Source organism: Hoplias malabaricus, chromosome 3 (assembly GCF_029633855.1).
Source record: "Hoplias malabaricus isolate fHopMal1 chromosome 3, fHopMal1.hap1, whole genome shotgun sequence".
Lineage (NCBI taxonomy): Eukaryota > Metazoa > Chordata > Actinopteri > Characiformes > Erythrinidae > Hoplias > Hoplias malabaricus.
Window position 1 is genome coordinate 75,472,825 of NC_089802.1, and position 17,482 is coordinate 75,490,306.

Here is a 17,482-nt window from a genome sequence, read left to right on the forward strand (position 1 = left end):
TAAAAGGGCGGAGCAAATCTGCGGTTGCTACTAAGTTCCCATAGCAACAGAGCCACCGGCCAATCAGAGCAAAGAGCGCAGAAGGCGGGCGATTTGAGAACGTTATTTGTGTTCAGTGAGACTTCATTCATGCTCTTGCTTTAGTGTCGAGATAATCGGGTAAAAAGGCGCGAATTTTAATATAAAATGAATACAGAAATATAAATACATTCTCCCATATGGATTTGGCCAATTCATGTGTACGGAAATGTACAGTTCAACATAAATATAGGCACCTGAACACAATCTTTTTTGTGTTTAAGCCACTTAAGACATTCAATATTTTTTACTTGAAAATAACAGCTAAACCTGTCATTTTGAGTTTTTAGGTATTTAATTCATGGCCAGAGAGTTTATTGCAATTTCCAATATCAGCACACTTGATTTAATTTAATGAGGTATTGATTCGCTCAATCAACTACGGATCATACTGGGCTAAGCTTGATGTTAGAAATGTATAAATAAATACAATTATATATGAAATTTGTTATAAATGCTTACTGACCAGAAGAAGAAAAATACACATTTCAGTACATTTTATCATGGTAAGTACATTGATGTGTGTATTGGTTATTTTGCAAAATTTATAGGGATATGTCACTTAAAATTATTGTTATTATTACTATTAATATTATTAAAGTCACCCACAATATGTTCAACACCATACACACATTTTAATTATTATTATTTTGAGGAAAGTGTTTTCAAACCATGACACAATTCAAAAAGAAACATTCAGCCACAGTGAAATCCAATAATACCCAGTAACAATTTGTCCCTTCTCTTTTCAGCAAAAAGAATTGAAATATTAAGACAGATTCTGATGCAAATATCCACTTGATCACAAAAGCATTCTTTTGGTTGGTTGAACAAGGTCAGGAACATTCAAAGAGCTTCTCTAGTGGTTTGTCCTTAGCTGGTAATCTGTGAAGAGAAAAACACGTATTTCAGTTGCATTCACTTCATTTAAGTCAGGACACAGCTCACTGCTCTTTCTCACCCTTGTTGTGATCCTATTCAAATCACTGGGGTAGATAAAGGCGTACTGTTTGCACACATGCAAATGAACTGGCATACCTCCACTCTGTGTGATGTACCGAACCCAAGGTAAAGCCTGGTAGCCACTCTTCTCAATAATCTTCATATACCGCACCTAACAGAAGCGAATAATCCAAAAGATCAGAACTGGATGATAATCCTATGGCATATGAATAATCTGTGGTAATCGTTTTTTTTACACATCCACGTAAGTGCTTAAAACGAAGGTGTGAAGAGGAGTAAATATTGTAAACATGCTGAACATATGTTCAAGTTTATAATTCACAGTAAGTTACCCTGGTCTGTGTGAAAATGAATGAAGACCGGGATGTGATTTGAACTGGTTGAGGAAAGTTTTGAGGGTGTATTCTCAGAAAAGATTTGGGTGACTACTGATTTTTAGAGTTTGTCAGTGCCCTCATAGCTCCAGGACTAAACAAAAGAAGCAAAATATGAATATCAAACCTGTCTCGGCTGACTGGCTTCATCTGTGGTAAGTTAAAATTGGATTCCTCAACAAAAACCGAACGCAAGCTCATTTGCATTTTATTGAGACACCATATCATCTAAAATAACATATATCTGTACTAAACACACACATAAACAAACACAAACCTGTATTCCTGACACAGTGAAGTACGGGATTTCAAATTTAACTGTAATTGGGGGTTTTCCCTCCATCTCATCGTTCTCCACGCTGGGGAGGCCAAAATGGGCCCGCATCAGGAACTCTTTCCCTCCCTACACACACACATATATATATATATATATATCAAATATCAACACACACAAAGAATAAACAAATACCAAGCACTGGACAGGGAGAAGGCAATGTTACAGTAAATTACTTACAAAATCCTTAAATAAATCAAATCAAATTAAATAAAACTAATATTCATACATGACCAGAAGCGGCGGTTTTAGTTAAAAAGAAGAAACACCAATTACAAATAAGAAAGAACTGCTGATAATCTTTACTCACAGGGAAAGATTTAATGGTCCATACCACCATGTTTTTCTCAGGGACGTACTTGGCTGAGCCAGTACTAGTTTTAAATTTTGGGGAGTCTGCATCACTTGGCACAGGAACTCGGACCTCCACATTATTGGCCACAGACTGCTTTTTGAACTGTCCTTTAGCCTGGATAAGAGAGGAGGAGTTACTAAATCTTGTAAGAAGAAGGAAATTATCTACATTGCTCGTTTGCAATTTTAATACATTGTAGAGCCACATATATTTCAAAATATGAGCGTCAGTCAAATGTTTATGAATAAAAATATAAATGTAAAACTTTGGGCGGCACGGTGGCGCAGCAGGTTAGTGTCGCAGTCACACAGTTCCATTTATCAAATGTGAGGGATTCCCGCTCCGGGTGACTGTCTGTGAGGAGTGTGGTGTGTTCTCTCTGTGTCTGCGTGGGTTTCCTCCGGGTGACTGTCTGTGAGGAGTGTGGTGTGTTCTCTCTGTGTCTGCGTGGGTTTCCTCCGGGTGACTGTCTGTGAGGAGTTTGGTGTGTTCTCTCTGTGTCTGTGTGGGTTTCCTCCGGGTGACTATCTGTGAGGAGTGTGGTGTGTTCTCTCTGTGTCTGCGTGGGTTTCCTCCGGGTGACTGTCTGTGAGGAGTGTGGTGTGTTCTCTCTGTGTCTGCGTGGGTTTCCTCCGGGTGACTGTCTGTGAGGAGTGTGGTGTGTTCTCTCTGTGTCTGCGTGGGTTTCCTCCGGGTGACTGTCTGTGAGGAGTGTGGTGTGTTCTCCCTGTGTCTGCATGGGTTTCCTCCGGGTGACTGTCTGTGAGGAGTGTGGTGTGTTCTCTCTGTGTCTGCGTGGGTTTCCTCCGGGTGACTGTCTGTGAGGAGTGTGGTGTGTTCTCTCTGTGTCTGCATGGGTTTCCTCCGGGTGACTGTTTGTGAGGAGTGTAGTGTGTTCTCCCTGTGTCTGCGTGGGTTTCCTCCGGGTGACTGTCTGTGAGGAGTGTGGTGTGTTCTCCCTGTGTCTGCGTGGGTTTCCTCCGGGTGACTGTCTGTGAGGAGTGTGGTGTGTTCTCTCTGTGTCTGCATGGGTTTTCCTCCGGGTGACTGTCTGTGAGGAGTGTGGTGTGGTCTCCCTGTGTCCTCCCACAGTCCAAAAACACACGTTGGTAGATGGATTGGTGACCCAAAAGTGTCCATAGGTGTGAGTGAATGTGTGAGTGTGCGTTGCCCTGTGAAGGACTGGCGCCCCCTCCAGGGTGTATTCACACCTTGTGCCCAATGATTCAAGGTAGGGTCTGGACCCACCGCGACCCTGAACTGGATAAGTGTCACAGATAATGAATGAATGTAAAACTTTGAAAAACCCACCTTTACCATGATCTCCACTCGACTGTGAGAGAACTTCTCAATAACAGACTCAATCCAGATCAGAGGTTTTACCTAATAGAAGAAGAAATAGATTTTTTTAGGGAAACCAAGGAAAGCTGTAATGTAAAGAGCATAGAGTAAGAAATACACATTTCTTACGTGAGTATTGATGCGGTATGACATCAGCTCAGACTCTCCATCCGGAGGGATGAAGGAGATGGTCCGGTCACTCTCGAAGCGGGAGAGTCTCACACACTGATGAAACTTTACATCTTCCATCGATACCGTCTTCCCTTTATCTCCTGCACAAACACAGGGCAGTTTTACACCTGTTTTCCAGGTATTTGTCATTTTGTCACATTGCTATGTATCAAATGTAAATTTAATTCTCTATATAAGTTTGCACTTAAAGGGACACTAAATAAGATTTGGTGTTTTTACTCCTGGGCTCCCCCTACAGTTGCAGAGTGTAATTAATTTTTTCAGTAACATTCTGAAGGTGATTTTCCTACCCTCCTCTAAAAGTTACATAATGCAGTTACTGTGGTGCTGGGTTCAGAGTAGCAACAACAGATGTCCTCCTTTCCAGTGAAGCATCACAATGGGTTGCAAGTAAAAATACTACCAAGTCTTCATTTAGTTAAGCTTGTACACGGACAAGAGGCATTGTTTTGTTTAAAAAAATAAGCTGTTGAAGGAACTCCCTATGATCTAAACACTGCACTTGGAGAGAATATGTATCTTACGTCCAGTGAGAGCGAAGAGCACGCGGTCATTGAGGCCCAGCCTCAGTTCAGGCATCCCAGAGAGCATCGTCTTCAGTTTAATACTGCCCACGATATCACTGCTCATCACACTGCCGTTAGCATTCACCTACAAAACAGGACATCATTCAGGTTACTGTTTTATTTACTTACCTCACAAACCACAGTGCTATTAAATCAATCATGCAGGGAGTCATAGAGTAATAAAACCCTGACAAAATGTCACAGCCAACACGTAAATATGAAGTTAATTCTTTTTTGTGCCTAAGATTTGCAGAATATTCTGAAAAAATATGGTTTTGAATTTTCCAGCTGCCAATTTCACTGTGACAAAATTTCCTAATGAACTGAGCAAATTAAACGATCTAAACACAAGTTAGGAACATCCATTTTCTCCTTTTTTCGGAGATATGAGGTTTTGACAAAAACAATATGTAAAGCTAGCAGGTTTCAATGTTACTGTAATGTATTGTAATAATTCATTAACTACTACCATCCCAAAGAATGAGAACCTGACATATGTTAATGACTCTGAGGACATAATTGACCTCATCACTCACCAGGACATTAATAGACTCGATGACATCTATGAAAACCTCATTCTTCTTGTACTTAATGCCTTCTGACCTCCAGGACACAGCATTGGTAACTGTGGTGGGAACCTTGCTCTTAGCAATCTCCAGTTTGTTACCTTCTTGTGTAATGTATCTGTTTATAAACAGAATTTGGTTTCATTTTCTAAAACAATGAAATGGCTATATCATAAAATATATATTGAAGTATATTCAAGTGTACACAGATTTCACACATATCTAGGTCTAGAATTCTGTATATAAGGCATCTTCAAACCCAGGACCATACAGGAACCAACTTTATTTTACCGTGCTTTTGTTACCACATATTTACAGTACCAGAAATAATGTCATTTCTATTTATTTATTACTGAATTAAGTGCACCTACATAATTCAGTATATGAGAATAATACCTAATAATTTTTACACTTGCAAGCATTTATTCATTCATTATCTGTAAGCGCTTATTCAGTTCAGATTCCAGGTGGGTCCAAAGCCTACCTGGAATCATTAGGCGCAAGGCGGGAATACACCCTGGAGGGGGCGCCAGTCCTTCATAGGGCAACACAGACACACTCACACATTCACTCACACACTCACACCTACGGACACTTTTGAGTCTCCAATCCACCTTCCAATGTGTGTTTTTGGACTGTGGGAGGAAACCGGAGCACCCAGAGGAAACCCACACAGACACAGAGAGCACTTACCACACTCCTCACAGACAGTCACCCGGAGGAAACCCACGCAGACACAGGGAGAACACACCACACTCCTCACAGACAGTCACCCGGAGGAAACCCACGCAGACACAGGGAGAACACACCACACTCCTCACAGACAGTCACCCAGAGAAAACCCACGCAGACACGGAGAACACACCACACTCCTCACAGACAGTCACCCGGAGGAAACCCACGGAGACACAGGGAGAACACACCACACTCCTCACAGACAGTCACCCGGAGGAAACCCACGCAGACACAGGGAAAAAACACCACACTCGTCACAGACAGTCACCCGGAGGAAACCCACGCAGACACAGGGAGAACACACCACACTCCTCACAGACAGTCACCCGGAGGAAACCCACGCAGACACAGGGAGAACACACCACACTCCTCACAGACAGTCACCCGGAGGAAACCCACACAGACACAGAGAGAACACACCACACTCCTCACAGACAGTCACCCGGAGGAAACCCACGCAGACACAGGGAGAACACACCACACTCCTCACAGACAGTCACCCGGAGGAAACCCACGCAGACACAGGGAGAACACACCACACTCCTCACAGACAGTCACCCGGAGGAAACCCACGCAGACACAGGGAGAACACACCACACTCCTCATAGACAGTCACCCGGAGCAGGAATCGAACCCACAACCTCCAGGCCCCTGGAGCTGTGTGACTGCGACACTACCTGCTGTGCCACCGTGCCGCCGCAAGCATTTGTTGAATTTGTAAATGTAGTTACACAAGTATAACACTATTGTTGAATTATCATGTGTAATAACATAAATAATGCCCCTAACACTGTAAATACCTCATAAAAAAGCACTGTAAACTGGTGTTACACAGCAATCTGTTTGTTCTAGGGTGTGTACATCTAGAATTCAAATCCTGATCCATGTCATCAAGGCTTTCAGAGGTATCTGTGTATTAGAGCCAGCTGTGTTGAAACAGAGGGTCTGCAAGAAAAGGGGTTGGGCCCCTAGACTGTAATTCCTCGGGAGTGGCTGCGGTAAAAAGAGACGTTTGTGTTGGAACTCACTCTTGCAGGATCTTGCTGTCTGTGGTCTGTGGAAACCCAAAGTCCATGAGCTCGTCCAGCAGCTCATACACCACCACAAAGTTATCCTGAATGCTCTCTTCCTCCAGCTCCTTAAAGTACTCCGTAAAAACCTGCACAGAGGACACACCCAAATATAGTACGGTGTTCAGACAAACCTAGAGTGGTCATTTCCAGACAAAATAGCCATTCATTTATTCATTTTACAAGAGATAACTCTGTGGAGATGAGATTTAAGATAATGCACTTGCATAAGGAAGATGTAGAGAAGATGGGACACTTAACAACCATGCAAGACCAGCTCATGCACCAAAACAGTCATTTTAGTCACTGACACCCTATGTAACAGCCTGTATACTGACACCTAGTGGTCAGAATTGATCAGAAACTGTAGTAATCCTATTTAACTTAAAATACAGCCACCTCCAATGTAGGGGATATGCTCCATGGGGCATACAACGATTCATTCAGTGCCTGCAAAGATCCTGGTGAGGTATAAATGTACACAGCCTCACCTCCACTAGTTTGTACAGAAAGGAATACACCAGGGACGCATTGGAGTTTTTATTTGTAGTAGCCACCACTGAGAGGAAGTAATGTTAAGGTTCACAGACACTATATGCATTCAGCATCTGAACTACAGTTATTCAGGTCTGATATAAATCGCAGCATTCGTGGTCAAACTGCTGAAGGATACAGTAGAGATTGCTGTGTTTGATCCACATGAAGTGGACGTTTCCGTGTGAAATCACAGGGCACACAAGCCCTTCCTCTTCCTGTTGCATTAGCAGAGGCAGGAAGTGGTCAATCTCGGACATGTCCACATCGCCTTTGTAGTTGCGACATATCAGCACCTGAAGAATGAGAATAAACCAAGATGTGAAACCGTTTTAAAGAAATGAATGTGTGTGTGAGACTCTTGTGGTTTTCAAAACATAACACAAAATATCAAAAGAAATTCAACATCAGTCACAAGTCTGTAAGGCCAGTAACAAGCCTTAGCCTTTCAGTTCCAGCATATAAATAATGGGAGGCACTCCTGAAACTCATAAACTCCAAAGGTGGGAACATCTGGTGAGTAGAAACTCCAGCCCTGAGGAACAGGGCCGCCTTGCCCTTAAGCAAGGGAATGTCTCACACGCTGCAGAACCCAAATGCACAATCTCAAGAGACAACCACCAAGTCCCCAGAGGCAGTATACAAACCGATTTTATTGATGTCTCTAGAGAGTGCACACGGTGCCAGCCGCTCCTTTCCTTAGGGGCAAGGGCACTCAGTGTACGCCCTGTGACAAAATGAATGTATCTGAAGAATTATATGTGCTTGGAGATTCATGCAATTAATTATTTCACAATAAGTTTACTATTTACAGATTCACTCAAAAGCTATATTTTAATTATCATGTAACTATCACTCGTATCTTTGCATAATAGCAATAACATCCCAAACAAATTCATTCATTCATTCAGTCATTTTCTTTAACCAATTTCCAGTTCAGAGCCTACCCGGAATCACTGTGCGGGACCCTGGAGGGGGCGCCAGTCCTTCACAGGGCGACATAAACACATTCACTCACACACTCACACCTATGGACAATTTTTTCACCAATCCACCTACCAATGTGTGTTTTTGGAGTGTGAGAGGAAACCAGAGCACCCGGAGGAAACCCACGCAGACACAGAGAGCACTTACCACACTCCTCACATTCACCAGGAGGAAACCCACACAGACACAGGGAGAACACACCACACTCCTCACAGACAGTCACCCGGAGGAAACCCACGCAGACACAGGGAGAACACACCACACTCCTCACAGACAGTCACCAGGAGGAAACCCACACAGACACAGGGAGAACACACCAAACTCCTCACAGACAGTCACCCGGAGGAAACCCACGCAGACACAGGGAGAACACACCACACTCCTCACAGACAGTCACCCGGAGGAAACCCACGCAGACACAGAGAGCACTTACCACACTCCTCACATTCACCAGGAGGAAACCCACACAGACACAGGGAGAACACACCACACTCCTCACAGACAGTCACCCGGAGGAAACCCACGCAGACACAGGGAGAACACACCACACTCCTCACAGACAGTCACCAGGAGGAAACCCACACAGACACAGGGAGAACACACCAAACTCCTCACAGACAGTCACCCGGAGGAAACCCACGCAGACACAGGGAGAACACACCACACTCCTCACAGACAGTCACCCGGAGGAAACCCACGCAGACACAGGGAGAACACACCACACTCCTCACAGACAGTCACCCGGAGGAAACCCACGCAGACACAGGGAGAACACACCACACTCCTCACAGACAGTCACCAGGAGGAAACCCACACAGACACAGGGAGAACACACCAAACTCCTCACAGACAGTCACCCGGAGGAAACCCACGCAGACACAGGGAGAACACACCACACTCCTCACAGACAGTCACCCGGAAAAAACCCACGCAGACACAGGGAGAACACACCACACTCCTCACAGACAGTCACCCGGAGGAAACCCACGCAGACACAGGGAGAACACACCACACTCCTCACAGACAGTCACCCGGAGGAAACCCACGCAGACACAGGGAGAACACACCACACTCCTCACAGACAGTCACCCGGAGGAAACCCACGCAGACACAGGGAGAACACACCACACTCCTCACAGACAGTCACCCGGAGCGGGACTCAAACCCACAACCTCCAGGTCCCTGGAGCTGTGACAGAGTCACTTCCTGCTGTGTCAATGTGCTGCCCATCCCAAGCTCATGTTTGAGAAGAAAGTAAAATAAAGAATCATTTTAGACACCTTCGACTTGTAACAACAGCAGAACACACGCAAAAAGCTGGTTTTAGCAAGATAACGGCTCTTTGCGTATTCACAGTTCAATGCAGAAGCAATTCTTTTATTAAAAAACCCTAGAATTACCTATTTAATGTGTGGGCTAACTATGTTGATGCTAAATTAAATATCTGATACTATGACACGAGGAAATGACATGATGCTAATAATGATAGCATCGCCAATATCTAAACTGTAGCTTGCTTCATATTTAAATTAAGGGACGCTTATTAAACCATGGGAACAACTTAATTATGAATGGGGAAATTATATATTTAAATATGCTACACGCCCATTTAAGTTATTTCCACACCTCAGTAAATCGGTCTCGTTTATTTATTTTGAAGGGTTGTCACCAGTAGTGCTCCGTAGAAAAAGTTCTCCTGTCATTCAGGAACACAGATAGAGCAGTTTTCCTTCTCTAGGCCTGGCCAAAGTCTGACATTTACGTAGTTTACGTAGGCGTATTGGCAGCTCGTTTAAACAGGTTATGAGGTATTCACCGTTGGCGAAGGTTAACACGTAGCGCTCAGGAGTTCAGGAGCATGACCTCAGTTGTAAGGTCTGAGGTGTATTAAAGTGTAAAAACCTGTTAGAAACCAACACCAGCTCCGAACCCAGGTCCAGTACTGTCGGTCCCCAGCTGGTTGAGGTTCCAGCAGTTGTTTTTTTTTTAGCCTCACCTTCCCTTTAAGGTCCAACACGAACACGGCTGAAGCAGACATGGCCCAAAGTCCAAACTCGGTTTTAAAACACTCCCCTTACACAAATGCAGCTCGCGGACTCAATTTAAAAGACGAGCCAAAACATAGAAATAGTCCATACGCTATCTGTAATTTTTCCTGTCAGAGTTAGTCATGGACACCTCGGTTCCTCTTTCACTCGTGCGGCGTGATGACGTCACGCGGTGGAACGCCAGGTAACTGCTAGCAGAAGCTCACCTGCACGTTTGGAGATGTAGCACATGAAGTACATGGGCACACGAGGGCGCTGCTGATCTACACTACATTCCTCCACTTTGTAATACGTTCCAGACGTTTTCTACTTCAGGTGCTGGAACATTTCTGTGAGTATATGATTGCATTCAGCCACAACAGGATTAGTTCTGGATCCTAGACCCCACTGCAACTCATCCCACAGCTTCTGCATGGAGCTTCATCATGCCAGGGAACACAGTTCCACTGCTGCTCCATCGCACAATGGAGCTTTACACTTCTGTAGCATGGTTTTATAATTTTATTTAAAAATAAATAAATAAAATAAACTATTTAAAGGCCCATCTTTAAAGGCAGCGTAGCTGTTTGTTCCTCTGCCTGATATCCTCCATAATCCTGTCTGTCCGCATGGTTAGCAGCACTCATCAAAATTCAAGACGCATATGCAACGTGATGGAACCTTCCAAGTTTCTGTACTCTTGGATGCTAGATTACATCATAATATTTCCTACCAGAAATAGCCAGAGCTGTCACAGGAGCCTCGCTCCATTCTCTTTGAAGTTTGTACCTTTCCTGGCTCACAAACTTCAGTGATGTTGAGTCACACTGCTGCCTTCATCTGCAGGTACATCCAACATAATGTCTACAGGTACAGGTACGAATCGAATCAGTGTCGTCCATGACACTGACTCATGAGGCGATAGGAGCAGCAAGGCATTGAGGTTGCAACCTTCTAAAGTTATAGTGCCTTTGATGCAAAGAACTGAATAGCACCCCCTTGTGGAGCAGTTCCTAAATGTGAGTGAGTATGTGAGTGCATTGCAAGCCAGTTCTATGAGGTGCTGTACGAGACAATATAACAGTCCATTTGAGTTTGGAGGTGTTACCTGGCTCTAGATCAGCTCTCCTACACTGACGCCTAATAAGCTTAGGGCTGAACTTAAACATTAATGTTATAAAGAAACATCCTTGATGTGTCTAACAGATAACACCCGGCCCTGAGAGATAAGCAGAGGCTCATTTGTTTGTTGTACTTCTGGGCAGCGTGGATTATTTTATGGCTATTTGACGAAGAATTACAGCTCAGATCCTGTTATTAAAATGAATCAGAGAGGGTCTGGTTTTCATGCGTTTGACTGACACTTCCTGTAAAATATTTATATATGGGCGAGAGTGCTCAAAAGTAACAGTGCTACAGTAACAGCTTCTGTCACTAACTCATCTAGGAAGGCTTTTCTCTGGATTTCTGTGAGAATCTGATGGCATATAGCCACAGAAGTATTAGTGACTTTAGGTAAAGTTAATGGATGATCGGTTGTGGATCGCCAACACCAGTCCAACTCATTTTAGTGGTACTAGATTGAGAGCCACTCCAGAGAACACAGTTCCACAGCCTTATACCCCCTCTACCTGGCTCTTGGCCTCCAAAGTAACTCTGAGGAGCTCTGAAACTCATCATTAGGGCTTCTACACTTATATAATGTAATGTATTGTAATTGTGTTGTAATTATATATTGTTTATTAACTTTCCTTAGGGCAGCAGGTAGGTGTCGCAGTCACACAGCTCCAGGGGCCTGGAGGTTGTGGGTTCGATTCCCATTCCGGGTGACTGTCTGTGAGGAGTGTGGTGTGTTCTCCCTGTGTCTGCGTGGGTTTCCTCCGGGTGACTGTCTGTGAGGAGTGTGGTGTGTTCTCCCTGTGTCTGTGTGGGTTTCCTCCGGGTGACTGTCTGTGAGGAGTGTGGTGTGTTCTCTCTGTGTCTGTGTGGGTTTCCTCCAGGTGACTGTCTGTGAGGAGTGTGGTGTGTTCTCCCTGTGTCTGCGTGGGTTTCCTCCGGGTGCTCCGGTTTCCTCCCACAGTCCAAAAACACACATTGGTAGGTGGATTGGCGACTCAAAATTGTCCGTAGGTGTGAGTGAATGTGTGAGTGTTGCCCTGTGAAGGACTGGCGCCCCCTCCAGGGTGTATTCCCGCCTTGCGCCCAATGATTCCAGGTAGGCTCTGGACCCACCGCGACCCTGAACTGTATAAGCGCTTACAGATAATGAATGAATGAATGAATGAATGAATGAACTTTCCTTAGGAGCTTTTAAAGCATTGCCCTTGTCAGACGCCTGGTTCCTATCACCACCACTGTGAGTCAGAATAGAGCATCACGTTCACCAGTTGTACAGTGTTTGGAAACATGCTCCATGGGAACAGCTACTCCTACAAAAGCCTTTTACCTGAAATGTTTGGACAAAGCCCTTTTTCTCTGAGCTCACCTCAAAATTTCAAACTGACCACTGTTTCCAGAACAGTGTACTCCGCATTGCTGTGATGTTTGAACTGGGACATATGTAATAAGCAAAAGCTTTATCTTGAGGCTGTAATGGTTGTTCACTGCTGTGTACGGCTTTAAACCCTCATATCTGGATCAATACTATCTTCAACACCTATCGTATTCATACAGATTTTACTAGGCCCACTCTGCAAACAGTGCACACATGAATACACAGAGGTTACAGACTGTAGGTACATCTGTTGTTCTGCATACTTGGTTAGCCCCTTGTAGTCACGCAAGGGAACAGCCCAACAATCCTATGACACTTAACACAAACTGCAGAATCAGATGAGCTGCTGTCTCTGACTTTACATCTACAAGGTGGACCAACAGAGCGGACACAGGGTTTAAAAACTCCAGCAGTCACTGCTGTGTCTGATCCACTCTACACCAGCACAACACACACTAACACACCACCACCACGTCAGTGTCACTGCAGCGCTGAGAATGATCCATCACCCAAATATCATTGAAGAACAGTGTTACAGGGGGCTTATAAAGTACACACTGCAACAGATTACACAAAACAGCACGTGTATTATGGCAGTTGTTAGTGACATGAACATGTGCCAGATTTCTTTATCGTCTCTCAGGTGACGACTTGGTTGCCGTGTAGGAAAGTAAACTTAACGTCCTCTATTAGTGAATGGCTGTGTAATTTTGTGAGCTGCGGGACTATAGAAACCCTCATTAACATTTCAGAAGCACTGAAACCCTAGCTGATTCTCAGCAGCAGCAGGGGTCAGGTTTCAATTCCCTTTGACAGTAACAGCCGTGGGGGGCAGCCTCTAGTGCAATTCTTCTCACTTCTATAGCAACTGTAAACTCTGAATCAGGCTGAGCCTCAGAGCCCTGGAGACTAGGGCATCCTGGGAGTACTCATGTATGTAATAAATGTACAATAATAAATAAAAAAAAGAGTCAAACCTTGAAGCAAATGAGACAAATACAAAATGGCCCCACAGTACAGTGTAAAAATATATGGTATTTTCAGGTAAATCATGTTTAAGGTGTTCTGCAACATCCATGACACACGAGTGCATGTTTTACCTGTGCCTCATAGCCCAGGAGAACAGAGCATCCTGGGATTATTCATAGTTAAAACATGTTCAAATACTTATGAATACCGGTGTGACACGACAGTCCTCCCTGCTTTTCTGAGACTGGACTGGTTACTCATTAGTGACAGAACCGGAACTGGGGGTTATTGTTTCAGCCCTGGAATCTGAAGGTCATCCAGGCTCACTCATCGTCACGGTGATGAAGCCACTCCCACTTCAACACCTGGCCACCTGCGTCACCTGGTGTGAGATCCAAGGGCCGCCTACTTTGATGACGACCAGCCAGTCGCAGGTGGCGGTATTAGAATATGCAGAGTGACAGTGACAGCAGCATTAGGCCCTCTGTGTTTTATTACAGCGCTAATGCTTCTTGCTTGTTACCCCTTTAATAAGCAGTGACTAGGGTCAAATAAGCCTCCCACACAACACTGAGCCAATGCATAGTGTTTATTAATTTTTATGCACTATTAAATCCAGTGCATTTTACGATGATTAAAATAACAACCCATAAAAAACATTCTCGGCCTTTTCAGGTGGAATATAAATGAGATTTCATTAATCTTAGTGAACTATCAGTTATTTATGAACACAATACTTCAGATTTTCCCAAAAGTCTAGGACTTAAGAGGAGAAACGACAGTCTTTAAATCGGACAAAAGCACGGTATCGAATGTGTGGAGAGTTCCAGTGCTGAAGGCCACTCCTGTGTGAGGAATTCTCTTCAGACAGATCGGAGCCTCTTTTAACCTGTCCACTGAGCTGGACACAAAGCCGATGTCTGTCAGTAACCGTGGCAATGGTGGAGGAGAAATAAATATCTTTTCTTTGTCGGCAGGCGACTACAAGTGATACTGATGGATTCCAGATACAAAAATGTGACCAGGAATCTCTAAATCTGTCTGGAAAAGAATAAGGGTGATAACACAGTAACACAAAAGCACACTGGCAAAGCGATATTATCAGTTGTATCTACATTCACATTCACAGAGTTTTAGCAGATGTTCTTGTCCAGACTGACTAAAGTTAACGATAAAGGCTAATGTAGCTTTACAGCCTCGTCTGATCACGTGTTTTTGGACTGTGGGAGGAAACCGGAGCACCTGGAGGAAACCCATGCAGACACAGGGAGAACACACCACACTCCTCACAGACAGTCACCCGGAGGAAACCCACGCAGACACAGAGAGAACACACCACTCTCCTCACAGACAGTCACCTGGAGGAAACCCACGTGGACACAGGGAACATACCACACTCCTCACAGACAGTCACCCGGAGGAAACCCACACGGACACAGGGAGAACACACCACACTCCTCACAGACAGTCACCTGGAGGAAACCCACGTGGACACAGGGAACATACCACACTCCTCACAGACAGTCACCCGGAGGAAACCCACGCAGACACAGGGAGAACACATCACACTCCTCACAGACAGTCACCCGGAGGAAACCCACACAGACACAGGGAGAACACACCACACTCCTCACAGACAGTCACCCGGAGGAAACCCACGCAGACACAGAGAGAACACACCACTCTCCTCACAGACAGTCACCTGGAGGAAACCCACGTGGACACAGGGAACATACCACACTCCTCACAGACAGTCACCCGGAGGAAACCCACACGGACACAGGGAGAACACACCACACTCCTCACAGACAGTCACCTGGAGGAAACCCACGTGGACACAGGGAACATACCACACTCCTCACAGACAGTCACCCGGAGGAAACCCACGCAGACACAGGGAGAACACATCACACTCCTCACAGACAGTCACCCGGAGGAAACCCACACAGACACAGAGAGAACACACCAACTCCTCACAGACAGTCGCCCGGAGCGGGAATCGAACCCACAACCCACAATCAAACCCCCCCTGGAGCTGTGTGACTGAGACACTAACCTGCTGCGCCACCATAGTTATGTTTTGAATATCTGGTGCATTTCTTCTCATTGAATATATGTGTTTTTTTTGGAAATCTTATTAGATTAGCCCATTTATGTTTAGATTCCAAAGTTTGCTTCTTTTGTTTGCACTGCATCTCCAAGGCTAATGTAGCTAATTGTGTTTGGATTGTATTTAAACTGTTAGCATTGTGCTAATGTCATCCAACACAGTAGTAATTGCTGGGCAGTAAACGTCCTTCACTTGTTAGCCTCGTGGCTAACTGTGGCCACCAAACACGTGCACTTAATCAACTCATCTTTGTGAAACTATTTTTTTTTTTCGAAGAGATTGATCTGGTGTCGGAAACCAGTTGTAATACAAGGCCGCACAAACAAACAGCTCATCACACTGAGCATAGTATGCGCTTTGTCTTTTTTAAGCAGTTTCTGGTCCGACTGCATACCAAGCATTCAGAGTCTTGAACTCTTTGAACTCAAATTCCAGCACAGAACACATTGCTTGAGACCATCGGGCTGAGAGAACTATCACAAATTTCATTCAGCGTTATCTGATCTACGCTGTGTGTGTTGTTTTGTGGTGGCTTTGCAGCACACTAGGGCCATGGAGACTTGCTGGTTGAAATGGAGGGGGGCTACAGCTCAGTGCATATGATAAAGTTTAAATGTCTCGCGCGAAAGACAGCGTACTTTCTCAACTACACCATCAGCCAAAACATTAAAAAGATTGTTTCTACACTTATTGTAGGTTTTATCAGCGCCACTGACCCTACGAGTGCATTTTGGAGTTTTCTAGTCAGTCTGTTGCTCTGCATACTCTGCATCGTTAGCCCCCTTTAACCCTGTTCTTCCGTGGTCAGACTCCCACAGAGCAGGTATGAATAAGGTCTGGGCAGCGGGTCATTCTCAGCGCTGCAGTGACACTGAAATGGTGGTGGTGTGTGTTGCACACTTGGAGGAGTCCAGTTAAATCAGCTAATAGACATCCACACACTGGCTGCCATTGTATTGAGAGATGGAGGTAGATTTAGTGCGCTACCAGCAGTCTAGGTCCAGTTCTGTTTGGCCCACGGTATTTATTAGATCATGAATTATGTAAAACAGAGTTACTCCCACTGTACTTATAGACAAGCTCAAGTCATTATCAAAGGTTAATATATAATGAACAAAGAGGAGAGAGAGAGAGAGAGAGAGAGAGAGAGAGAGAGAGAGTGAGAGAGAGAGAGAGAGTGAGAGAGAGAGTGTGAGAGAGAGTGAGAGAGACAGAGTGAGAGAGAGAGAGAGAGAGAGAGAAAGTGAGAGAGAGGGAGTGAGAGAGAGAGAGAAAGAGAGAGAGAGAAGAAAGAGAAGAGAGGGGGTTGGTGAATATTTATGTCTTTATGTGTTTTATGTGGGTTTCTGGGTGGGTTTTGTTGATTGTCAGTACATATGAATCTCCTTATTCATGAGCTTTTCTTATTAAACATTCTGAGACGTTTGTCATAAAGAGATCTTCCTAAAGATGTTTCTCAAGAGGCCTCTACTTCTACTTTTATGTATTTTGAAATTTCAGGATATTTTCAGCTTCTAGAAATTGACGAAATTGAGGAATTGAATGAAGAAAATTAAATTACAAGCGAAACTGGATCGTTTTCATATCCTCTGTTCTATCCTTGATGTTAAAAAAACATTTAACAATTTGATTAAAACCTTCTAAACTCACTGTGAGGGGTTCTACCTTTTAAAAATGCAGCTTTGTACCATTTCTGTATGTAATTCCTTATTTACAGAGAGGTTTTAAAATAAACAGTGGTATTATAGGCTGAGAAAGCATGGATTTTGACCCATGATTTACCGTTC

General features: G+C 44.3%; 1 protein-coding gene across 3 annotated transcripts; it reads right to left on the reverse strand.

Moving 5' to 3' along the window:
* Positions 1 to 427: 427 nt before the first annotated feature.
* Positions 428 to 10,326, reverse strand: ap1m2 (adaptor related protein complex 1 subunit mu 2). Of its 3 annotated transcripts, none has more exons than XM_066663617.1 (12): positions 10,092 to 10,326; positions 7,248 to 7,404; positions 7,066 to 7,133; positions 6,533 to 6,663; positions 4,740 to 4,887; positions 4,162 to 4,288; positions 3,575 to 3,717; positions 3,416 to 3,487; positions 2,060 to 2,218; positions 1,693 to 1,818; positions 1,117 to 1,192; positions 428 to 963 (listed from the first exon to the last, which is right to left on the reverse strand). In XM_066663617.1, exons 1-12 carry the CDS (start codon positions 10,131 to 10,133, stop codon positions 938 to 940), a joined length of 1,275 nt encoding a protein of 424 aa, XP_066519714.1. In that variant the 5' UTR covers positions 10,134 to 10,326; the 3' UTR covers positions 428 to 937. The 3 variants fall into 3 exon arrangements, with proteins under 3 accessions (XP_066519714.1, XP_066519716.1, XP_066519715.1); XM_066663619.1 differs by lacking the exon at positions 10,092 to 10,326 and adding an exon at positions 9,722 to 9,740; XM_066663618.1 differs by lacking the exons at positions 428 to 963; positions 1,117 to 1,192 and adding an exon at positions 1,301 to 1,565.
* Positions 10,327 to 17,482: the final 7,156 nt, after the last annotated feature.